This window comes from Neofelis nebulosa, chromosome 1, assembly GCF_028018385.1.
Source record: "Neofelis nebulosa isolate mNeoNeb1 chromosome 1, mNeoNeb1.pri, whole genome shotgun sequence".
NCBI lineage: Eukaryota > Metazoa > Chordata > Mammalia > Carnivora > Felidae > Neofelis > Neofelis nebulosa.
This window is the reverse complement of record NC_080782.1, coordinates 127,527,267-127,552,256: the sequence shown is the minus strand read 5'-3', so window position 1 is coordinate 127,552,256 and position 24,990 is coordinate 127,527,267. Positions and strand designations below refer to the sequence as shown.

General features: G+C 43.8%; 1 protein-coding gene and 1 long non-coding RNA gene across 2 annotated transcripts in view; one reads left to right on the top strand and one right to left on the bottom strand.

Moving 5' to 3' along the window:
* TRPC7 (transient receptor potential cation channel subfamily C member 7) overlaps nt 1–24,990 on the bottom strand; it is a 140,136-nt gene that overhangs the window by 30,234 nt on the left and 84,912 nt on the right. The window contains exons 5-7 of the mRNA XM_058735948.1: nt 19,813–20,029; nt 5,857–6,090; nt 1,148–1,412 (exon numbers count right to left, since the gene is read on the bottom strand). Of these exons, the coding sequence (XP_058591931.1) occupies nt 1,148–1,412; nt 5,857–6,090; nt 19,813–20,029 (716 nt within the window). The remainder of the gene's footprint in view (nt 1–1,147; nt 1,413–5,856; nt 6,091–19,812; nt 20,030–24,990) is intronic.
* On the top strand, nt 6,018–7,579 carry LOC131515218 (uncharacterized). Its single transcript, XR_009263521.1, has 2 exons — nt 6,018–6,108; nt 7,269–7,579. It is a non-coding gene; the product is annotated as an uncharacterized LOC131515218 (long non-coding RNA).

Sequence of the window (24,990 nt, the reverse complement as noted above, 5' to 3'; positions counted from 1 at the left end):
GTAAACTCAGGTCTCCTTGAGTCTTCCACTAGACCACTGCTCATGCTACTGATGGCCCTCCAGGAGACTGCCTGGCATCACCCGCAGAGGAGAAGAGCCCTGGGTCTGCGTGGACATAGGCTCAGTGAGCTCCAACACCACCTCCACGCAGGAGGCGGCACTATCTTGCTCTGCGGGCAGCAGCTGCTACTGGACCCTAACATCAGTCGGCCTGACAGCACCTTGCCTCTGCTTGTACCCATGCCTCTTGCCTCCCTTCTTGGGCCTTCCCAGATGCTGCTGATGCACACGATGTCACCGGGCTTGTTCAGTGTCCATGCACTGTCACTGGTTCACCCGGCCTGGTGCAGAGGGCGGCTGAGCGTACCGACACGCAGACCTATCTCTCATGCTTTGTGGATATGGCTCCCCCGGGGCTGTCTTCAAGGTGCTAGGTGAGTTCATGTCCTCTGGAGTGAATCTTTTTGTTTTCGAATGTGACTAATGGAAAATAGCAGATGGAAAGGCTGTGGCTGATCAACTGGCTATTTCTCATCCTGATGGGCTATTCTGAGATGTGGTATTTCCATATAATCTTCCCAGAGAGTATGACATGACCATGTTGTACGTTGTGATAGATGGTGGCTAGGTCAGCACCCTGTATCTGCTCTCCTTCCCACCCCCAACTTTCCTCTTTCCTTCAGTCTTATTTTGTTTGGCTTGCGACTGCCTTTCTCCAGTAAAGCGCTGGCATGCAACGTTGGCCCTGGACTCTGTTTTTTAGGCAACACAGGCAAATACAAGAACGGTAGTAATAGTCCTTGCTTTCATGTATTGAGTATAAGCTGAATCCTTTCAATGAATCTTCAGACTAGCCCTATTAAGCAGGTATTATTTTTATCCTCATTTTAAAGAAGAGAAAACTAAAGGTGAGAGAAGTTGAGGAATGTAAGTGGCAAAAATGAAGGTCTAATACAGAGTAAAAACTGGATTCTTTCAACTCCAGAACCTGAACTCTAAGCTGCCCTTGGATAAAGTTGCTGTTAATTTGTAGAAACACCAAGGAAACACGAGTCTGTGCCAGGGGCCACCTGGAAGAGACTCCTAAAGATTCCTCGGGTTGGGGGGGGGCAGGGAGACCCTCCGAGGAGAGCCCTGGGTTACTCACGTTGTAAACGCTGGGTTGTACTTTGCACCTCGGTAGTAGGAGTACAGATTGAACATTCCAATCATGAAGGCCACAAATACCATGATGAAAATGACCATGAACTTGAAGATATCTTTCACAGTTCTCCCCAGCGAGATCTGCAGGGGTCCAAAACTTTCATTGGCTGGCAGGATGTATGCAATCCTGGAGAAGCTCAGCACGACAGCGATGGCATACAGCCCTTCCGATATGATCTGAGGGTCTGAAGGCCACCACTTGTCCCTGGCTGAAAGAAAATAATCTGGGTTACTCGTGGGGTGGGGTGGGGGGGGGCAGGATCTGCTGTAGTGACTTGCTTCTGGCGGAGAAACCAGGTAGGCATTTTTAGAGGCCTCTAACCTCATCATTGCCATTCCTGCCCTTGAAGTTGATTCCAATGCACTGAAGGTACCACACCTTCCCTCTTGGAATGTGCTAGTCCATCTGGCTGGAGCACTCTTCCCTCACTTTAAGACCGCCTCATTCCCGGTCATCCTTTAAGACTCTGCTCAAGTGACATCTCTTTCAGGAAGCCTTGTGTGACTCCCACAAACTGAGATGGGCTCCCGGTTCCCCTTGGTTCCCTTGTTATCTGTGCACCCTCTGTCATGGAACTTACCGCGCTGCTTCCTTTTCTGTCCTCCCTACCATTGTGTGAGCTCCACAAGCAGGGGCTGCTCCAGTCACTGGGGAAGCGTCACGAGGAGGTGGTGGGGCGGGGCACGGGCTTACAGTCAGACAGACCTGAGGCTGACAGTGGCCTTTCTATGCAGATGCTGTGTGATCGCAAGCAAGTCAGTTAACGTTTTGGAGCCGGATTTTCTCCATTTGTAAACTGGGCGTAATTTCGTCAACCTCAGAGAGCTGTAGTGGGGGGTAAAATGAAATCATGGATGTGAAGTGCGTAGTCAGCCTAGGGCCTGGCACCCGATGGGTGTTGTTAAGTGTTTGTTAAATGACTGAAGGAAATACCACAAGTTTGGACTAGCCACAAATCGAAACAGATGAGCACCCATGAGGGCCGGCAATCTAAAGGATCTTGCCTGAGAAAACGTTCTGGGGTTTTGTTCCTCAGGCAGTGTGTGTCTGGAAGAGTTGCTCTGTGTTTGAGCTAGGGTCTCCAAAGTGGTGACCAGTCATCCAGGTTTGCTATGAGAGTGCTTTTCCAGATGGCAAGAGTCCTGGGACCTGTCCTGGGCGGTCAGGTTTCTGTTTGTGGTCTCTGATGTGAGTCTCAGCAGCCCCGAGTGTCTTTCTGCAGCAGAACAGAGCTGTGAAGGGTTCCTACTGCAGTTCTAATGGCGCAAGGAACAGCGTCTGTGACTGAAAAGCTCCCTGCTACGTGTCGGCACGTACAGTGTTTCTCGGGTGAGGGCGGCGCCTTCATCCTGGGGAACCGTATGCGGGTGTCAGCTGTTTTCACGAAGCTGGGGCAGGAGGATTACAGGGATGCTAATATCCCGCATCGCTCCAGACAGACCCGTAGCACGAAAATTGTTCTGCTAAAAAAGCCAAGAGTCTCCCTGTTGAGAAGTGCTAAGTGAAACATCAATTGGGAAACATTGAGAAACCTAAATTAGCCCTTACTCTGTACATTAGCTGTGATTTTAGTGACAGTCCTGTAGAGTAGATATTATTATTGCCATTTTAAAGATTGGATTTGGGGTATGGGGTCTTTTTCAGAGCCAGGTAAATGCAGATAGCAAGGAGATTACATAGCAATTCTTGGCACCCTAAGGGAAATGGAAGAAGAGGAAACTTTTTCTTTATTTTCAAAGCTAGACTGTGTTAAACAATTATAATAATAAAGAGCAGTAAGAAACATTTAGTAAGGGAAGCCAGGCCTCTGTTTGCTACAAAGTTCCATGGAGTGCATTCTAAATTACATTTGGAGGTACAATACAATTATAGACTCTATGTTCTCATCAAGGTCATAACTCAGAAGTCCAGGAAAGACAAGTAAGGAGAACAAATTATGTTTCTCAAATGTATCTGTCACTCTCTAAGGATAAATAACACCTTTGGGTAACATGAAATGATTTGACTTCTACAAGAAACACCAAAAAGGGATTTCTTTTTTTCCCTCCTATAATTTACTGTATGAAACCTTAACTGTAATAATAAAAGCTGCTTCTATAATGCAGGAAGATAGATTTAGCTGTCATCGGACCCTGGTGATCAGGATTTCCAGTGAAAAAGTTTTCTATTTACATTGGCTTGTAAGAGTTGTGATTGTTGTAAAGCAGACAGCAGTGTGACAATTCAGACAAAGGGATTTTCTTCTTTTTGGAGCTCTTTCCTTGAGAAAAATTGCCCTATCACAACCTGAAAAACTGGAATCTGTCTATTTGGAGCTGTAGAGGTTGGAAGGTACCACTGCCCGGATGGCCACAAGGGGGCTCTCTTGCCCAGCAACTGGAGCACAAGCGAACACTATGACAGAGCCAAGAGATTTCCAAGACTCAGGGTGAACCTCGAGGCAGGGGCAACAATGTGCAGTACTTTGCAGTTGGGTGAGACCTTAACACAATCCTTAAAAGAAACAGAAGGTACAAGTGGACAATATTGCAACCTGAATCAGGGAATTAAAAAAATTATCCAGTTTGGGGCACCTGGGTTGCTCGGTCGGTTAAGCCTCTGACTCTTGATTTTGGCTCAGATCATGATCTCATAGTTTGTGGGTCTGAGCCCCCGCATAGGGCTCTGCACTAATGATGCGGAGCTTGATTGGGATTCTCTCTCCCTCTCTCTCTCTGCCCCTCCCCCATTCGTGTATATGCTTGCTTGCTCTCTCTCTCTCTCAAAGAAAAGAAAATGATCCAATTTATGGGGCTCAGTGGGTCAAGTGTCTGACTCTTGATTTCACCTCAGTTCATGATCTCGCAATTGTGAGATAGAGTCCCTTGTAGGGCTCCATGCTGAGCATGGAGCCTGCTTAAGATTCTCTCTCTCTCTCTCTCTCTCTCTCTCTCTCTCTCTCTCTCTCTCTCTCTCCCCCCCTCTCCCTCTCCTCTGCCCCTCTCCTCTGCTCACACTCTCTCCCTCAAAAATAATAATAAAAAAGAAAATTGTCCAATTTAGTATCAAGATTCTCTTATCTTTCTTTGATGAACCCTGAATAGCACAGAGGAGAAAACGTACAAGCCCATTTTGCTTTTAACAAGTCTAATTTTGCTAAACCAACAAATGAAAAGCGAATGGCTTATAATACTACCAGACTCGCCATTTCTCAGTAGGTGTTTCCTTACCACATTTACATGTAACAGTCTGTGTAACACAATCCATATGGAATATGGGTAGCAACTCAACAGCTGTATTAAATGGCCAGCCCTCTGCAGCTCATTGCCCAGTGACTTCATGTAACAGGGACTTTTGACATTCAAACCTTTCATAATGTAGTGGCTGCCATTAATGAATGCCTATTCAGCTAGTTTACTGGTACCAATAACACAAATCTGTTTCTTCTCCCCACTTCTCTTTCTCTTTTAGTACAGAAAGCACAGTGTTAGAGCAGGCAAATGACCTTATAGGCAGTATTGATAATAACTATTACCATTTAGTGAACCTTTAATATTTTTAGAGCACAATGCAAAATTCTTCTTATGCGCTATCTTATTTAAAACAAACTTTCTGACACAGGTTTTCTCCTGGTTTTACATTCGGGAAAATAAAGGCTCAGAAAAGTTAGACAAACAGAATCTCAGAGTAAGCTGTAGAAGTAGAATTTGAATCCAAAGCCTGGAAACATAAGCACCATGCCATTCGGAATGGTTTTCAGTTCATGTTGGGCCAGGATCCCTTGCTATCCAAGGTATTCCTGTATTTCTGAGAACACTGTGAGCCCTGCCATGGAAGCCCATTTCATCATCTGAAAATAGGGGCAGAAAAGACCCTCCCCCCCCCTTTTTGAGGCCTTTTGCAAGGATTGGAGTTTATGGTTTAAAATGTCGGTTCCTGGCACCTAGCAAGTCCTCAGTAAATGGATGCTGTAACTCTTATTATTCCTAAAATTTCAGTCTACTACCTCCCACCATATGGCCTTGTGGTTTGAAAGAATTAAGTCATCTCCAAAAAAACTAATTTTGCCATGAGAAAAGAATGTTCGGATTGGGCAATTGAGGGCCTATCTCTGCACAAAATACAGGGATCAAATACAGAATGAAAATTCTTTCATTTATACATTTCCTCTTACTGCTCTTGGAGCCACATCAGAAATGAAATCTTTCTTAAAAAAAAAACAAAGAAAAAAAAAACAAAAAACAAAAAACGGGGAGCCTGGGTAGGGCTCAGTCGTTCAAGCGACTGACCCCTGATTTCAGCTCAGGTCACGGTCTCCCTGTTGTGAGATCGAGTCCCGAGAGGGGCTCGGTGCTGGGCATGGAGCGTTCTTGAGTATCTCTCTCTCTCTGCCTCTCCCCTGCTCGCACGTGCCCTTGCTCAAGCTCTAAAAAAAATAATAAAGGAAAAAAAAATCTCCCAGAAAACGTTCTAAGAGCCTTTCCAAAACAAATCTATCCTAAACACACAAAAATTCATTTCTTATAGTCGCTAATTGCACATTCTACCGAGCTGCTTGTGCTGCAGGGAGCTGGGCTATGTTGGAGCAGATCCGCAGGTGGAGCCGAGCTCAGGGCCCTGGGCCACGCCCCGGGAACACAAGGCAGGACTCGCTAGAGCGCCCTCTGGCTCACCGTAGGTGAAGTACGCCACTTCCGGCGGAAGTGAGACGTTGTGCAGCGAGTCGTCCTGCACGTGCTGGTCCACGTACAGCTGGGCCTCGCTGGCCTTTAGGAAGGCCATGAACCTGGCGGTGAAGGAGGCCACGAAGATGGACAGCATCCCGAAGTCTAGCAGGTTCCACAGGTGCAGCACGTACTCCCGCGGCCCCTCCTCCCAGATTTCCTTGCATTCGGACCAAATCATTCCTGCGGGAGAGTGAGAAGGTCAGGCTCATTTTCCATTTCCCTTGGCATTTGTGACCACAGAGGGGCACGGAGGGAACCAGGGTATGAATGTACACGTGAGCTCTTCAGAGCTGAGAACCTTGATAGCCAGCGGCAAAACGGAAACGTGTCTTCGAGGGCCGATTTAGAGACAGGAAATTCTCAGATCGCCAGAAGACCTGTTAGCTGCCCCTCTGTTTACAGATAAACCTTCTCCAGGATTGAGGAGAAAGTTCTCATCCTTTCATAGATTCTTGGATGCATTATAGGAGAAATATAGTGTCCAACATTTGTGCATTTTAATAACTGAGAGGTTTTAAGGAAGCATCCCTTTCTAAACGAAATGGAAGGAAACTGAGGGCAAGGAATGGGAAAGGGCTTTCTGAAGGTCCCACATATGGCCTGGAGCCCAGGTGTCCTAACTCCCACATTCGAACACCTTCTATATGTCTATGATTCAGTGAACATTAATTTTGGGTTGTTAGTTTTTTCATAATTTTTTTATAACATAACTGGGTTTTAAAAACGTATCTCGTCATTGTAACATATTAAACAGTGTAGAAGTATGTAAACAAAATGTTGCTAGTTCCCCTACCTAACCTCTAAGCCAGCCTTGCGAAGTAACCCAGAGTTAACAGTTTGATATATGTTCCTCTATATCTGCACTGCCAATATCATGGCCGCTAATCACATGTGGATATTGAGCACATGAAATTTGGCAAGTTGAATGTGAGGTGCTGTGTAAGTGTATTCTAACACACCAGGTATCAAAGACTTAGTAAAAAAAAAAAAAAAAAAAAAGGTAAAATACTTCATTTTTTTAGTAGCCATCACCTGTTGAAGTGACACTATTTTAGGTAAGTTAGGTTAGATCAAATATTGTTAATTTCGCCTTTTTATAATGAGGTTACTAGAAAATTTTAAATTAAATATGTGGCTTGTGTACAGCCTTGTACTATATTGAATACTGTCATTCTCTATCTTCACTGATGCTGTAAAACGAAATTGGCTTAGATTTTTAAAGTGTAATGATTCAGTAACATTCTGAGCACCTACTATGTGTCAGGCACTGTTTGGTGTACGTGTATGTGTATATTATCTCAGTTAAATCTTTGGAACAACCCCGTGAAGTACATCCTGTTGTTATCTCGTTTTCACAGCGAATGTTCTTTAGGCAGAGAGATTTGTAATGTGCCCACCTAGGAGGCAGGAGATCTGGAATTTGAATCTGGAAGGCCTGTCCCTAAAGTCTGTGCCTTGACCACTGTGTTATTCTGCCTCTTCAGAACTAAAAAATGGATTCAGAGCCAGGACTGTGTGGAAAAGACTCTTGAATATTTTGTAAGTGACATTAAGGAGTTTTATAGCCGCTCAAACCTGGGAAAGACTTGACATCGTACCAGTCCATTCTATGTACTACACTTGGCCTGCATACTTAGGAGGTTAATGTAGTAAAAGAATTGCTAAGTGGTCAGTTAGTGAAACAGTTTCATTCACCAATGCCTCACTTCCAAGAGGTCAGCACTGCCCTGGCTTCTGCACATCAGACATGGCGGCCTGCCTTCCCACAGCCTTCTTCTTCCTTAGCCTCCTTTCTTGGTCCTCATCCTGTCCCACAGCTCTTAAAGGCTGTTGCTTTCCAAGAGTTGGGCCATTCTCAATTTTCCCTCTGTCCCTGACTAAGCTTCGTTCTTCATTTCTTTGCAAATGTTGCACAGGTAAATAACTTGCTGTTTTTCTTCAGAGCTTCAAGGCTACATATCTGCTATGCAGAGAGACTGCTCTAAGTGGATGTCCTGCCAATGCCAGATATATCACGTATCCCAAGTTGGCCGCCCCGTCTCTCCCTACCTCACAGCCCACCGTTGCCCATTACTCCTTCCTGTGGCCCCAACTCCTCAGGCTGTCACCATGGATCACCACAGTTCTGCAGACCCTCCTCCGGTTGGACTCTCAGTTTTTCAGTTCTTTGTCCTTACCTCTTCAAGTACAGGTCAGATCATGGTCACGTGCCCCTGCAGTGTACTCCTCGTCCCTAAGATGAAGTCTGGACTCAAGGGCTAGGCTGTCAGACCTTCCTGTGATCTCTTACTGCACATCCTGGATTTGAGCAAATGCTGGTCTCCCTGAATAGTTCCGCCCCGGCTGTTTGCTGGTGTTCCCTCTTCTGTCTCCTCCATACATCAAACCCAAGCACACTGGCAGATGACCACACTATAATTTGGTAGCCTTTGAGGATGCACCTTCCTAAAAAGCTTGGAGTCAGGAATGGTACTAGGAGGAGGGTGCCAGGGTGGCTCAGTCAGTTAAGCGTCTTGACTCTGGCCCTGATCTCATAGTTTGTGGGTTCAAGCCCCACGACAGGCTCCGTGCTGACAGCAAGCAGGCTCTGGGATTCTCTCTGTGCCCCTCCCCCATGTTCTCTCTCTCTCTCTCTCTCTCTCTCTCTCTCTCTCTCTCCCCCCCCCCCCCCAAGCACGCACGTGCTCTCTCTCTGCCTCCCTCAAAATAAATAAATAAGAATGAAACTAGGAGCAGATAAAGAGTTATGGGCACTGAAGCATGGCTGACTTGGTCACAGGCCCATGTCCGGCCACAGTGGATCATCTCTACTCTGCCCAGAGACTGTTGTTGTTGTTGTTGTTTGTTTGTTTTTAACGTTTATTCGTTTTTGAGAGACAGAGAGCAAGTGCGGGAGGGGCAGAGAGACAGAGACAGGATCCAAAGCAGGCTCCAGGCTCTGAACTGTCAGCACAGAGCCTGAGGCAGGCCTCAAACTCACGAATGTCGAGATCAAGACCTGAGCCGGAGACAGACGCTGAATTGACTGAGCCACCCGGGCACCCCTGCCCAGGCAGTGTTTTAATCAGAGTTTTCCCTTTTCTGGTGAAAATGGTCCATTATATAAGAGGAATTGAAACCAAATGTTTTTCTGAGGAGAAAGGCTGTTTAGGTAAGTGGTGGCTTTGTTTGAAGCAGTGGATTCTAAGCTATGCATGTCTGTTTCAAATCTGAGTCCCCACAACAGGAAATATCCCAAAAGATTACAGGTCTGTTTATAAGACACTGCTGCCTTACCTTCTTTTTCTTAATCAAGCCACACTTCTCAAGCTTCCCTGTTCAAAATTTGTATGGTAGTTCAGCAAAGTAAAAATTGTCTTAACACTGAAATCACTTTCGATTGTGCCAGTTCAAACAGATGTTTTAAAAATGTGTTTAGAAAAACCATTATAGGCTGGGAGAAGTAATGTTTATTGTTTTTGTCTCCCCTCAAATTAAAATTCCCAGTGTCTTAGTGGAACTGCTTTTAGCTGGGCACTAGGCAAGTTGCAGGCTATCACTGGCCTTAATTCAGGAAGTCCTGGGTTCAGGTTCTAGCTTGGCCACTTACTGGGTATTTCAAGTGTTGGAGAGGTGAATAAAATACTGTGCCAAAGATGTCCCATGGGACTAAAACAAGCTCTGGTCTCTAGCTTGGAGACCCCTCCTCCGGTTCTTCTTCCTTCATTTGCCCCGTGCGCGAAAACCCCCACAGATACGGAGGCTGACAACTGTAAGTTACCCTCCCCACTTGCATTCAGCGCTCAGATCTTTGGAGAAACGGTCTCCTCTGAGCCCGCCAGTGGTAAATAAATCTCTGATCCACTAAGATCTCTGAGTGCCGCTTGGTTTTTCTGCCAGTATTCCAGCCTGGTTCCATGATACAAGCACTAAAATACTGGGTATTGGGGTAATTTCAAGCACTAAAAGCTCTGTGAATCTGAAATGCAGATTGTTTATAGAAGACTGACTTTTCTGACCAATCTAGTAGCTCCTCATTGGGCATTGCAAATCATTTCCTCCATAGTCAAATGCCCTCATCAGTTTTACTAGATTTAAATATTAACTCACCCAGGCTAATTTAAATTATTCCAAGGCCATGAGTAAAAGTAGCATGGGCCCAAGGGTTTGAGCAGCAGGAATGCTTAATGAAAAAAGAAATGTGTGAAATTAAGTACTTTAGTGAGTGAAATTAGGCCCCCTGCTTCCGAGGTTCAGCATTTTATATCCATGCTGGGTATCATGGTCCCTTTCCTCCAGCTTGTCCCTCAGAGGAGTGTTAAAACCCTGGGGCTCAGGGGTAAGGATGCTGGGTACTGGAGCCTCCTTCAAGCAAAATCGCCTTCATTTCTGGATGCCTGGAGTCCAGAGAACAAGGTCACTGAAAATTAATGGGGGGGTGGTTGACAGTGGAATAGGCTGGGAAATGCTGGGAAGCCTTGGGAGAAATGAATAGCGACATTTGGGCAGTTTCTGAATAATGGCCTGCAGGCTGCTCAGATGGAGCTTGACAGTTCAAAAGGTGGTTCCCTCCCATCCTGAGCCTCAGATTCTATTCAGAAGGGATTCCCCCTTCCGAATCCTCAGGGACTTAAACGTGCCCATTCCTTCAGTGGTCTTGGCCCCAAGGCTTTCCGTACACTGCCCAAGTGTCTTCAGCAGAGCAGACTTCCCAGACCACTTCCTGGGGGGACTGTCTGTTCTTTCAGGTCAGCTTCTCAGTACCGGGCCAAAGTGTAGGTGTTCTGTGAACTTGCAGGAGGGAGAGAGAATATGCCCTCAAGCCCTGACACGCAAACACTATCTCAATGGCAGGTCTTGGCAACAGTTCTGGGCCTCAGACACGTTTGGGATTTAGCTGTTTTCCAGGCAGGAAGATGAGGTTAATAGATTTAAAATTTTCTTAACAAAACTCATCCTGTTTCTCTTCTCTCATTTGAGTTGCTGACAGTTACTGTGCAAGTGCCAAGGCCCTGTGCTAAGCACAGGTGGACCCCAGTACACCTTCCTAGCAGCCTGAGAGGTAGTTAAACTGCAGTTAATCTGCACCTTCCGGGTAAAAAAAACCCCACATGCCAAGATGGCAAGTAAGTTGTCCAGAGCCACACAGGCAGTTCAGGACCCTTGCTGTCCACTGTGCTGTCACCTACCACACCCTTTGGGAGGCACAAGCTTACTCTCACTGGTTAGAAAACTCCTCCACCCACTTAATAGACACTGTTGAGTGCAGACTCCATACCAGCCCCCATCCTGGGGATACAATAACCAAGATGTCAGCCCTTCCTTAGCAAGACCAGTCTAGTGCTGGAGACAAATGTATCATAAGCAATAATGAATACTCCCAGTGACAGATGCTGTAATAAAAATGTCCAGAGATTGTTTGTGGAGACACAGACACAGGGATAAGACCAGTCAGTGTTCCGATCTTGTGACCCAGGAGGGTGCCTGGAACAACTTCCATTTGTTCACTGAATGGAGTGAATTCAAGGAGGAGGGAACACTTGGTGTGAGGAACCAGGAGTTAGCGTGGTGAGGGAGGAGGGACTGGCAGGGTGTTCTAGATAGTGGGCATGGAAGTGCGGGACAGCAGGCTCTTCCCGCGTGCCTGAAGAGATGGAGTATGGCTCAAGAGTCAGGGAGTGGGGCTGGTGGTTGGCAGCAGGGAAGGTCAGTGAAGAGCCTTCCTTCAGGCCATGAGGAGGAGGCTGGACTGCACTCTGAGCAGCTAGATAGCCCCTAAAGGTGGTAAGCAGAGTAGCTACGTGGTCTGACTTGTTGGGAGAAACTTTGGAAAGTTGACTGGAGCAATCTGCTTGGGAATTTTACCTAAATAAATGGGGAAACGATCAGAAGAATGAATTAGGGGAGAAACTCAGCACATATAATGTTATGATTCTTGGCCAAACCTTGACTTATGGTTCTGGAGCCAGGACTTAGCACTGTCCTTGAAGAGTTTATAACCCTGGGTGAGTGGAGTGAGGGAGAGGTTGATCCTCACAATTTACCCGTGTGAAAACTAAAGTTCAGAGAGGTGGGGCCACCGAGGAGAAAGGGACATGGGATTGGGTTTCCTGACACCCAGTCCCAAGTATTTTCTTACAGCCCTTTCACAAATGTATTTTCTTACTATGCTGAGCATGTATATCTCCAGTTCACTTTCAATACTGGGATGTCTATTTTAGAAAACACTGCCAGGGTCTAAGAGTGCTGTAGAACAGGTCTTTGGACATGAATCTATTCCTTGATGGAGAAATGGCATGCGTTGTGGAGAGGCTTCCTGTGCTCCGAACCCAATGGCGTTTTGGGAACCACTAATGTTACACAGTCCTCTGATGAGTGTCTCTGGAGCCCCAATCTCCAATTGAAAAGGCACATATCATAAGCTGTTAACAACTACCCCAGAGTTGCCACTGATACTGATAGGCAGGAAGGAGGTTCCTACAGTATGAGCTGATATTGGAGGTTCTCTGGCCTGGAAGGAATGATGGTCCCTGGTTCATTTAGGCCCCCAGAAAGCAGCTCGTTTGACAGTGCTACAGAATACGCATGTCTACTGGCAAATTTAGCCCTCCTTCCTCACTCCTACTTTTCTCTTGCTTTTCTTAATACCATGTTCTGGTTTTTCTTCCATTTCTTGGTGTGTTTCTTAGTCTCCTTGTGGCCCCCACCCTGTGTTTTAACTCTCTGGGATTGAATTCTTCCCAAATTCCTGCTGGTGGTCACCTAAAGCATCTAGAGTGAAGGCAGAATACATTTCTCATTGGGTTTGACTTTTCCGCAGAACTGTACAGCAGAAGAGGAACAGCATACATGCCCAGTGTGAGTAGAGGCTTGGGAAAGTGAGCTAGAGCATTGTCACATGACATGGCCCTTGAAAGAGGTCATTGGGAAAACCACATGACCAGATGGAGATGGTGATAGCAAAGGATGGAAAGGGGCAACTACACATTTACATGATTACAGAAATGTTAACATTCATTGAGACAGGAAGAAACAAAGGAAAGCATGTAGTCTTGTCAGAGGTGTTAACTGTTAGGAGGAAAAGGAGCACAGAGAACTGGAGGACAGGGTGAAAGAACTTGCAGCTGCAAACAGGTTGGTTTATGAAGGCCTCGCTTTGAAGGAGACTTTAGAGCAGAAGACCGGAGGAGGTGAGGGCATGAGCCATGCACTCTCTGGGGGAGCTCTCAGGCAGAGGGTCAGCCCCAGCAGAGGTTCTGAGGTAGAAATGGTGTGAGGCAAGGAAACCAGTGGGGCCGAAACAGAGCGAGTGAGGTAGGAAGTGGTGGGAAATGAAGTGGGGTGAAGAGGTGGAAGGCTTTGTAGGCTACTGTAATGACACTGGTGTCACTCTGAGGGAGATGGGGAGCCACTGAAGAGTGTTGAGGCAGAGAGTGAAAAAACTTGATTGTATTTTAAGTGGATCACTCTAGGTCTTGTGTGGAGAATTTACTGAGGCCTGGGGGTTCAAAGAGTAGAAGCAGGCCACCTGGAGAAGGCCATCCACCTCTTTGTGGCCACCGTTTTCCTCCATGAAAGGAGCAAGTTGAACTTGCTAGGGTCCTAAGGTTCTTTTCAGCCCTATGGCAGCTTTTGGTAGAGGGAATGATGGTGTTTTTATAATCAATCTGTCCAAAGTCCCGCATTCATTCGTATGATAGTTATGGGAGAAAAGACCATGTTGCTGTGTATCTAGACGATCAAGGCTTCCCTGCCCAAGTAGAATTCAAAGTTCTGTCATTATAGGCCTCCTGCCATTTCAAGGCTTTCCATGTCTGAGCAGAGGGTAAATCAGACTGTAGACTTTAGGATGTGCCAGCAGTGCACACAGTGTTCAGAATCTTTCTCTCAAAGATTAGTCGTACTTTGTAATAATTAAAGAGCTCCAGAATGTATTTAGGGATAAGGTCATGTTAGTCATATTTTACAACTGCTTCCCCAGTATCTGGTACAGCGCCTGATACATAATATAATGCCTAATAACTAGAAAATATTTATCGAGAAAAGAATTAAGAAAGTAGGAGAAATATCCCAAGAACTTCCACATTGCTCCCACCACTGCATCTAGCAAGCTACCTGCCCTGTGCTCTCAACCCCGGCTTCCCTCCTGTTATACTGGATGAGGAGTTCATGGCCCTGCTAAGTCCATGTCCTCCACTTGCATACTGGATTCCATCCCCTCTGACTACTCCGGAACTTTGCTTCCACATTTGGTGGTGAGGTCTCAGGCCTCATGTGACTTAATCTGCCGGCATTCGACATAAGTCATCACTTCCTGGTTCTTGACACAGTTATTACTTTGATAGACTTCAACACCACTCTCTTGGCTCTCCTCTTACCTAATCTCTTTTGCTAGATACTTCTCGTCTTTCATCCTTTACGTATCATCACGCCTCAGGGGTCAGTCCTCAGTTTGTCTGACCACATTCACAGTCGAGGTGATTGCATGTAATTTCCTTTAAATATACTGACATGCTCATATTTATGTCTTCAGCACCAGCCTCTCCTTATATACTTATGTACTTCAGACATGTATAGCCAAGTGCTCCTTGACATTTCCACCTGGTTGTCTAATAGGTATCTCAGACTGAACTCTTGATTTCCTTTCCTGCTCTCTCTCCAAACTGCTCCTCCCCTGGTCTTTCCTGTCTCAGTGAATGGTGCTGTATTATACCATTACTTCAGCTAAAACACATGGAATTTTCCTTGATTGCTCTCTTTCTCTTATGCCCCACACAAAATCCAAAAGTAAATATTATCGATTTTATCTTCAGAATGTAATCACCACCTACCACCTCCTCAAAACAAACCATTTCCTGTCTCAATTAATGTACTGGCTTCCTAACTGGTCTCCTTGCCTCTCTTCTTGTTCCAGAATCCTCTGTGCTGTACATAGCAGCCAATGAACCCCATCAGAAACTTAAGTCAGATGATGTCACTTCTGTGCTCAGAACTTTCTAATGGTTTCTTGTCGTGCTCAGAATAAAATCAAAACTGTGTACAATGGCCTACAAGGCCTTGTGTGATCTGACTCTGCCTATCCCTCTGACTTCATCTCTGTTCTTTCCTCATTCACTAAGCTTCAGCCACATTGGTTCCTTTGCAGTTCCCTTGAATCCGAGCCTTCAACACATACTGATCCCTCTGTCTGGAATGCTTTCCTCCTAGATGTCTGCAAAGCTTACCTTCAGGTCTCTGTTAAAATTTCATCTTCTCAGAGTAGTAAGATGAGAGGACATGCTGTTATATCTGCTCAGCTACTCTGAGAAGGTAAAATATGAACAGAGCAGAAGGAAGAGAGGAGCAAGCTACTCAGGTCATTATTCAGTTTGTCTCCTCTATCAGAGAAATTTGAGTACTGACTAGGTATTTAAAGATACAAAAAAAAAAATCATTATGAAACTTTTTTTATGTTTGTGGTTCTGTTTTAGAAAAAAGAATTCTGATTTCTATTACCAGACATGATGGGATTAGTAAACTAGAAAAGAGAGAAGAGATAAAGAAAAAAAGAAACTATCCTCAAACATTGGAGATAGCATAGGACAGTGGTCTTTCAGTAAAGGGAAACCAGCACAGAAAGCCATTTGATCACCATATCTTTCTTTATGGTGGCACATTCCAGTCTGCAGTGCATGGAGAGGGATCCCAGAAGCATGGTAGGCAGTCCTACTGAGTTGAAGAGGCAGAGTCTAGAGTTCAGGAAGGTAGAGGTAATTAGACATTGTGTGGCAGAGTCCCAGAGAGAAGGATACTACGCAAACCAAAAAACAAAACCACCAAGTCCAGAAAATTACATAGGGGTCTTTTTGAACATTTCAATACTAAGTTATGAATGCCAAGAATAAAACTCCACTAACAGCCAGAGAGCTGCAAGCTGAATAGTTTCCAGAGCTCACCCACAATGGAGAGATGTTTGAGCTCCAACCTTCCAGAGTTGAGGTTCCTTGTTGATTATCCAGGGCATTTAGTAGAGACTCCAGATGTGTGTCTCTATAGTATAAGGAGAAACAATCCTTATGGTTAATTTTCTCCAGATTCACTGTAAGAAAGCCTGAAAAGCACCAAACTCATCTGTAAGTAATTTTAATAGCCTGTCAGAATAAAGCCAAACACTCTTTCAAGGAAGACAACAAAATCTAGATGATCAACAACATAACATATCAAGTGCCCATCATTCAATCAGAAATTACTAACCCACCAAGATGCAGGAAGATGGGATTTATGTCAGGAGAAATATTAGGTAATAGAAGTTAACCCAGAAATTACAGAAATTATAGAATTAGGAGTTAAGGATTTTATAACAGTTACTATAAGTATGCCCACTATGTTCAAGGACTTAAAGGAAAATGTAAACGTCATGAAGAAGGAAATGAAAGATAAAAAGAGAGCCAAAGAGAATTTCAAGCACTGGAAAATATAATAGCTGAAAGGAAACATTCACCAGTTGGGGATTAGAATCACAGACAACGAGGAAAAAGTATCAGTGAACTTGAAGAGAGAAAAAAAGATTGAAAAAAGAGAACTTATCTTTTAGTGATACACACAAAAATGTTTGTAGATGATATGTACTTGAGATTTGCTTCAAAATACTACAGCATTGGGGGAAGGGAGCTAGTGAAGGCATAGATGAAACAAAGATTAGCCATGACTTCCTAGTTGTTGAACATGAGAGATTGGTCCATGGGTTTTATTATACTCTTGTCTTGATTTTTATATATTCTTGAAATTATTCATAATACAAAGTTTGACAAAAATTAAATAAGACAAAGTGGTTAGAATCTTCTACCTGAAATATAATAGGTAATAGGTCAACAAGTCCACTCCTCCCCAGTACTTTTCATGTAACAGTCTTAAAAACTCAGCTCTGCTTTGATGGGTGGAAACTGGGACTAGGCTATAGAATTTGGGTCCTTTCTAGCTAGAGATACATGCCTCTTATTGGGACAGTGCTCTGATATCCAGGAAGAGAAATATGGGGAATCAGGAGGAAGTCATACTTCAGTAACATATGGTAGCTCTACCTATCCACTTAAGAGCAAGTTAGGTCACACTCACCACAGTCTTCTCCCTGGAGGCCAGTGGGAAAGGTGGTGGGTGAGTGATTGGTGCCATAAATACTCTTTAAGTTTTATCCATAAACCCAACATGTGAGTTACGGTTTGTTTGTTTGTTTTGTTTTGTTTTGTTTTGTTCTGTGTCTTACGCTTTTCCAGAGACATTCAGATGGCCAATAGACACATGAAAACATGCTTAACATCACTCATCATCAGGGAAGTACAAATCAAAACTACACTGAGATACCACCTCACACCAATCAGAGAGGCTAAAATTAACAACTTGGGAAACAACAGATGTTGGTGAGGATGTGAAGAAATGGGAACTCTCTTGCACTGTTGGTGGGAGTGCAAACTGGTACAGCCACTCTGGAAAACAGTGTGGAGGTTCCACAAAAAGTTAAAAATAGAATTATCCTATGACCCAGCAATAGCACTACTAGGAGTTTATCCAAAGGATGCAGGAGTGCTGATTCATAGGGTCACATGTACCCCAGTGTTTATAGCAGCACTATTAACAATAGCCAAATTATGGAAAGAGCCCAGATGTCCATCAACTGATGAATGGATAAAGATGTAGTTTATATATACAATGGAATACTACTTTGCAATGAGAAAGAATGAAATCTTGTCATTTGCAATAACATGGATGGAATTGGAGGGTATTATGTTAAGTGAAATAAGTCAGTCAGAGAAAGATACCATATGTTTTCACTCATAACATGGAATTTGAGAAACTTAACAGAAGACCATAGGGGAAGGGGAAAAATAGTTTCAAACAGAGAGGGAGGCAAACCATAAGAGACTCTTAAATACAGAGAACAAACTGAGGGTTGATGGGGAGGTGGGGGAGCGGGAAGGTGATGGGCATCGAGGGGTGCACTTGTTGGGATGTACACTAGGTGTTGTATGTAAGTGATGAATCATGGGAATCTACTCCCAAAGTCAAGAGCACACTGTATATATACTGTATGTTAACTAACTTGACAATAAATTACATTAAAAAAATGGAATCTCTGTCTTAGTCAATTTGGACTGCTGTAACAAAGTCACAGGCTGGGTAGCTTATAAACAGAAATTTATTTCTCACAGTTCTGGAGGTTGGAAGTCCAAAATTAGATTGCCAGGCATATTTGGGTTCTGGTGAGAGCCCTCTTCTGGGTTGCAGACTGCTTGTTGTACCCTCACATGGTACCTTCGGGGACCCTTTAACAAGGGCACTGAGGCCATTCATAAACATTTTGTCCTAATGACCTAATCCCTTTCCAAGGCTCCACTCCCTGATACCATCACATTGGGGTTAGGGGTTTCACATATGGATTTTGGGGGGGGATACAGACGTTCAGTCCACTGCAGTGTTAAAGTGTTGAGTTTATCCATGGGGGTATACTAGGGAGAATTGGGATAGGCCTTGAACTGTGAAAGTTAGACCCCAGAACTCACTGCAGCAGGCTTTAATGTCTCTCTACAGCTTTAGTACCGGTGACTCCACTAAATGAGCCTTTGGTCATAGACTTGCTGGTTGATGGAAAGCCTCTGGTAAGCACGGTATGCTTTCCTGCCCCTGTCCTTTGGATCAAACCTTTATCTCCCTCTTCCTATTTAGAGACCCAGCCCAGAGTCCATATCCCCATTGCTCTCACCTTGGCCATCTGTAGGATGTTCTCATGTGGTTTGACTGTTGTGGCTCGCTTAGGCTATGTCATTTAATTGCAGCAGGTCATGTGTTGGGCTGTGTTCAAGTACTTAGTTTTTTGTGATTTTGTTGATTGATGGCATACACACTTTGACCCTGTGTACAGTTTTACTCATGTTTGTTAATGTAAACACAGTGAAAATTACACGAATACTGAAATTTTGTGACAAAAGCAAAATCTGGGGTGCATACCATTAGGGTGGTTTAATTAATTGAACACATCGTGATACTACAGAGATGAAATTTGGCAGTTCTGTCTTCAGTTTTGTTTTGCTCAAAAATTCTGATCAAATTCATATTTTTGATACAAATATTATAATTTATTGATTAGATTTTAGTTATGTACAGTGTCACTGATTATAGCTTTTACAGTTAATCGTTTTTTTCTCCATGTCTAATGTTTTTTTTTTTAATCAATTTTGCAAATTTCAGTGTTAGAAAAACCTCTGTCACATTTTGCCTATACAGGTGTAGCTTTTACCATTTTAGTTTATCTTATTGATTTATAGTTCTTATGAAGTAGGCAAAAGAGAGATGGTCTTAGCTAGTCATTGGGGAAATTGGGAACACTTTCTTTGGCAATTCTAGTGGTAGACCTTGGCAGCACAAAATATCACCGCAGGGAGGAATTGCACAGGGTCCTGATGTTCATTAACACAAACAGTGAGAAAATGTTACTCCCCTAACTTTTTAGATTTATATTTATCATCAAGATTCTATTCTATATTAGTAGTCAGTGATAAAAAATATCATTTAAGCTTTGAAGTTTTATACTCTTTACTAGAAACAAAACTTGACTTCCTGAGGCTTCTTATAGACTACACTTAAACGGTCCAAATACATTTTCCCATGCAAGTCTACTTTACAGTCACTTTCAATACGTGTGTATTGAAAAGTATGTAGCACATTTCCTCCAAACATCTTCTTCCGAAATTGGGATTTATATTAAAGGTTTGTGCGTCTTCTACACCAGCATATACAGAAGCTGACTTTGGCTTCCGTATTGGTCATCTGCTTGCCATTTTGCCTGCCAGAGGGCACTCAAGAGGAGAGGAAGAGGTTCAGAAGTCAGAGTTTAATAATGTCCTATTATCATTAGTGGAGGAGAGAATATAGGACAGAGTGACTGCTTACCTAAGACCCACTTCATGATGAGCATTTCTGTCCAGGAGAATTGTGTGGTTTTCACTCTGAAGATCTGTTTCGGGTAGTCTGTGAAGGTTTCGTTGGGCAGGGTTTTAACGCCTTCAAAGCGGTCTGATGCATTCACAACTAACAGTCCCAAAAAGATTGTAAAAGAAACTGCATGGGCTACAAATTTCATGAAAGGGCTCCTCAGGGTTCTTCCTAGCTGGAAACAAAATATGTACAAGACATATTAAACTGGCAGCTGTAGGTGGGTGCAGGCTCTTTTTAAAATGCTTTTGCCAAAAGTTTAGCCAGAGAATCCATTATCTTGGACAGAAGCCGCTAACTGAACCCAGACCACATTTTCTCTTGTGCTTTTATGTGAGATGCTGCTGAACCAAATACATTTTCTGTTGACTTCCATTTTTTTCTATTTAAGAGATTTAGTGGGAGTGGTACAGAGCAGGAGTAGAAGACACTGATGTATCATCATCTTATAATCTACACAGCATCTCGCAACCACATGGATACACATTTTATGCCATTCAAATCTGGAGGAAAATAACCTATCTCAGTAGAGTTCAGAATTAAAAAAATTACACACTGGATATGCTCCCTTTGCTCTTTTTTCCATTTTCCTGAGTTTTGTTTTTTGATGTTTTGTTTTCAGTGTTGCTTATAACTTGGTAAATTTGTTTAAACGATACATTTCCCACTAGGTACTGCTTTAGCTGTATTCCAAGAAATTTGGACAGGTAGTATCTTCATTGATATTCAGTTATAAATATGTTACAGTTTCCCTTTTGATTTCATTTTTTAACTCACAGGTCTATTTCCAGACATATAGGACTCCCCTCACCCCCTGTACTTTAATTAGCAATAATCGCTCCTTGGGTAAACCTCATTGGCTATGATACTGCCAATGTGCAAAGCTTCACCCCCTGTACTTTAAAAAATTATATTTTTATTACAGCTTGTGTATCGATCATAGCCTCTGTGATGCTGCTGTAAAACTTACTGAGGTTTCCCTTGTGGCTCTAGTGCATCATTAACTTGTGCGCTTGTTCCATGTGAGCCTGAGATGATCCAGGAGATGCCCTGTTAGGGAGCAAGTGTTGGCCACATCTTCTCTAGCCCTGGTGTGCCATCCAAAGGCTACTTAAGTCTTTTAGAACTAACCTGCAGGCTACACAGTGAGTCTCCTGACCCCTGTTGATGAACTCGTGTGGGTCCCTTGTAGGTCCCTGCCATCACTTGCACCTAAGCACCGAAACTTACTCCTCACCCTGTACACCAGTCAGACAAGAGCAAAGAGAGGAACCTTTTCTGAAGCTCGCTTCCCTCTCCAGAGCAGATGTTCATCTGTAGCCAGTGCCTGGTTAATTGATGTTCACATTCTGAGTCATTCAGGAGTCCTAGAGTGAAATGTCACCCAGGAGATAGAGTATTGGTTCAGTAGAAGATCAATTACAGGGGTTTTTGCAGGTAAAATTTCCCTAATTATGACTATGTTTGACATAACATTTATAAATCAGATGGCTTGATAATGTTCTTTTAATATGCTTCAGCATGGTAATCATCCACTTTAATTGTTCTGGTTATGACTGTAACGTGATTTATTATGATTCTAATGCTATAGAACCTATGTATTGAAATTAAAAAATGCTATTTTTAATTAAAAAAAACTTGGCATCTCAAGTCTAGACATTGGGAATCCCTACTATGCTGGAAAAAACTTATTTCAATTCATTTGCATTGTCAAATATCATATGGCACTAATTCTAGTGGCCTACAGACATTTTGTAAATGGCACTCGTTTGTAATGTTCATTATTTACAAAATAGGACTGTAGCTTAGTTTTGATCATACATAGATGTTTTAAATTTGGAATGCACAGGCTAAATCTAAGGACAAATAAAACATCTCACATAAATTCAGTAAGAAAACTGAACTAAACCATATCTTATTTTGATTTATATATCAAATAGCTGGTTTGAATTTTTCGCCATTTTAGCTGACTGTGTTGGAATCTTGAAGCCCCGTTTCCCAGCCAGGATGCTCGTGTACCCAGGAGTCATCCTTCAATAGTCACTGCATTGTTTCTTGTCAGTGTGTCCTAGCTGGGGTAGTGGTGAGAGTCGAGGGAAGGTGGAGCCTGACTGAACGGTGGGAAGTGGGGTAGGCTGCGCAAAGGGAAAGGGATGTCAGATCTTGTGTGCCCCAGCAGGGTCCCAGAAATATCAGAAAAAGATAGGGACCATGGGGAGAGACCCAGCTCTTCAGGGATTAATGGCCAGTTTTCCCCAGTCCTTTATCGTTAGGCTCTATGTCTTCTGGTGACAACCTGGAGGAGGACACAGGGACACTGCTCCTTCTCACCCATGTGAGGTGCCTGACACAGGAAGCTACACACAGCTGAACCTGAGCTGGCCTTGGTATTCCCCAGAAGACACGGTTTGAGGAATTTAATCTTCTCTTTGTTACCTCCTTCAGGTTCTTATTGTCTGGCAGAAGATGAGACTGTAAAAATTACTGTATCTACTACAAACATAAGAAAAAACTCTGATAAGGCTCTTGTGGTGCCGTGTAAGATGAGCCTGGGTTCAGTCCCCACTCGATCTGAGCCCTAGGGAGGAAAGGTGAGGTTAGGTATTAATGCTCCTTTCCTCTTTTTCTTCTGGGCTTCAAGTCTTCTTTTTAAATGGTCAAAATTTGATAAAGGTCAGCTAAGATCAAATCATGTTAATGGTTTTCTTTTTTTTTCTTTTCTTTCTTTCTTTTTCTCTTTTTTTCTTTTTCTTTTTTTGTTGTTGTGTGTGTGACATTTCCTATTTGTCTCACAAAGATAATTTTTGAGACAAATTACACCTAGGGAAAACTTCTCCTTTCACAAAGCCACCAGGTGAGATAAAAGAAAGGAGAAAAGTCAGCCAAGCATGCCAGCAGCTCATAGCTGGGTCAAGTAACAGTGGTAGGTGTAAAAAAAAAAAGATGGTAGAGCTTTGGGAGATGTAGACCTTGGTCTGGTCTGCCGTTTGCTCACCAGTGCAAAACTGGTGAGTCTGAATAATGGGCTTAAGCAGCTCTGTCATTACTTGGACCTTGTGAGCAGAGAGCTGATACAGGAAATCTAGGCTTGTAGTATCCAAGTGCTCTGGCTCACTTCAAACCTCCCGTGTACTATTCTTAAACTCTGAGAAGTATATGAATATGAGAGCAGTTGAGTAGTGCTCTTGAATTAGCTGCAAATGAATGGCCTCCATGAGCAATCAGAGGCAGAGTTTTATTGGTTAGCAAGCCTTTGTGTTCCATGCCACTGGGCTCTCAGCCATAACCATAAGTGTAGTCATCTAAATGGGGACCTGGTAGCCACATGCCTGCAAGGTAGGTAATATCTGCAGAAGGAGACCCAGAGAATGTTTCTGACATCTCTCCCCAGTCTTGTACCACCAGAGCCCCCCTCAGCAAATGCCACCCTCACTTGCCACCCTGTGCCAGTGGCATCAAGGAAGGGCTCAGTGAAAAATATGGATCATGTTCCAAAAAGAAACATGCACAGCTTCAATGCCAGAGTGGTTCTCAAATGTTAGAGATCCTGGTTAAATTAGGGGTGGGTTTCTCCATATGCTCCCTTTCAAATGCTTAATCAACATGTCTAACCTGGGGCTCAGGAATCTTCTTTTTTTTTTGATCGGGGCAGGGGGTTGTTCACTTGGTGTCTTTAATCTGGGTGTTCTCACATTACCTTGTGAATCCACCCTTTGTCCTGCGGGCTGAAGAGGTGCTGAGTGATAATGGACTCTTGAAGGTAGGGTTTCTCCAGAAAGAAGAGGAAAGAGTAGAGTTTCATGTCATGGTTTTGACTCCTCCCTTCTAGAAAAGTCCTGCCATCTCTAAATTTCTGAATCAGATGCATTGCAAAGTCAAGTAAGCAACAGTTAAGATACTTATATTCAGTATTGACGGTTCTAATGCTGCCGATGTACTGGAAAGTGTAGGAGGGCAGGCCTCTGTGTGTGTGCGTGCGTGTGCACTCATGTGCAATGGTTAAGGTCAGGTCTCTGGAGCCAGAGATCCTAGATTTCAGTCACAGCTCCATAGTTTTTGGCATGTTACTTAGTTCCTCTGTGTCTTAGTTTCTTCATCTGTAAAAAGGGGATAACATATAACTTGTTACATAGGGTTGATGTAAGAAGTGAATAACGTGCAGAAAGCTGAGCAGCTCCTGGCACATGTGAAGCATATGTGAAGTGCCAGGAAGCACTTACTATGTGACACTGGAGGGCCTCACGCAATTCTCCTAAGGGGAAACTTAAACTCAGCTGGCTCTTAAAAAGCTTGTACACAAGGGTTCACAAGGTGGAAGCTACACAGAGTCCTAGTGCATTTATGCCGTGAGCTCTTCTGGGGTCCTGTCTATGTGCAACATGTTGCTGGACACTGGAGGGCCTAGAATAAGCTGTAAGGGTTGGTTCTTCCTTTCAATGTTGCTACTGTCGATGGAGAGTTGGGGAGAGAATGTTGCAGGACTCAGACCGGGCTACGTGTGGAAGTGATCAGCCTTCTGGTACTCTTAAATCCTGTCCTGGCAAAGTGTCAGGTGAGGGACTCTCCTTTTGGATTTGAGAGCAGACACTTTTGTAATATAAGAGCAAAATACGCTCTATTTCCTGGCACAAATTTCCGCTCCATGGCAATGCTTTAAAAATTGCAGCATCATTTTCTTTAATCTAGTGCTGTCTGCTAGGGGCGAATGACAGGGGGCTCAGAGGCCTTTGACATCATTGTCCTCTCCTGGTTGGCCCTGGACTGCATGGTGTGAGGACCCTTGTGTCAAACCACTTCAGCTTTGGCAAGGCAAAGCAGGGATCTTCCAAAGCTGCAGAGTTCCTTGCACCTCCTCACTGGGTGTTTTTGTTTGGCACCAGGCTGAGGGGTCAGGGCGTGGCAGCTAACACTTTGGCATTCCTCAGTTGAGAGTTATGTGGTAGTATGTGGACTGATGGATCGTATAATGCAGAGACCTCAGGTAGGAGGCTGAATGTATTTACAGCTCTCCTTGTCTGAGTCCTGGGATTGATTTATAAGGATAATTAAACAGTCAAGGTTAACAGGCTTGGAGGAAATCAGTTTCACCTCTCACACCCTTATAATGAAAACTTGTGTGGTTCCTCAACACTTGCA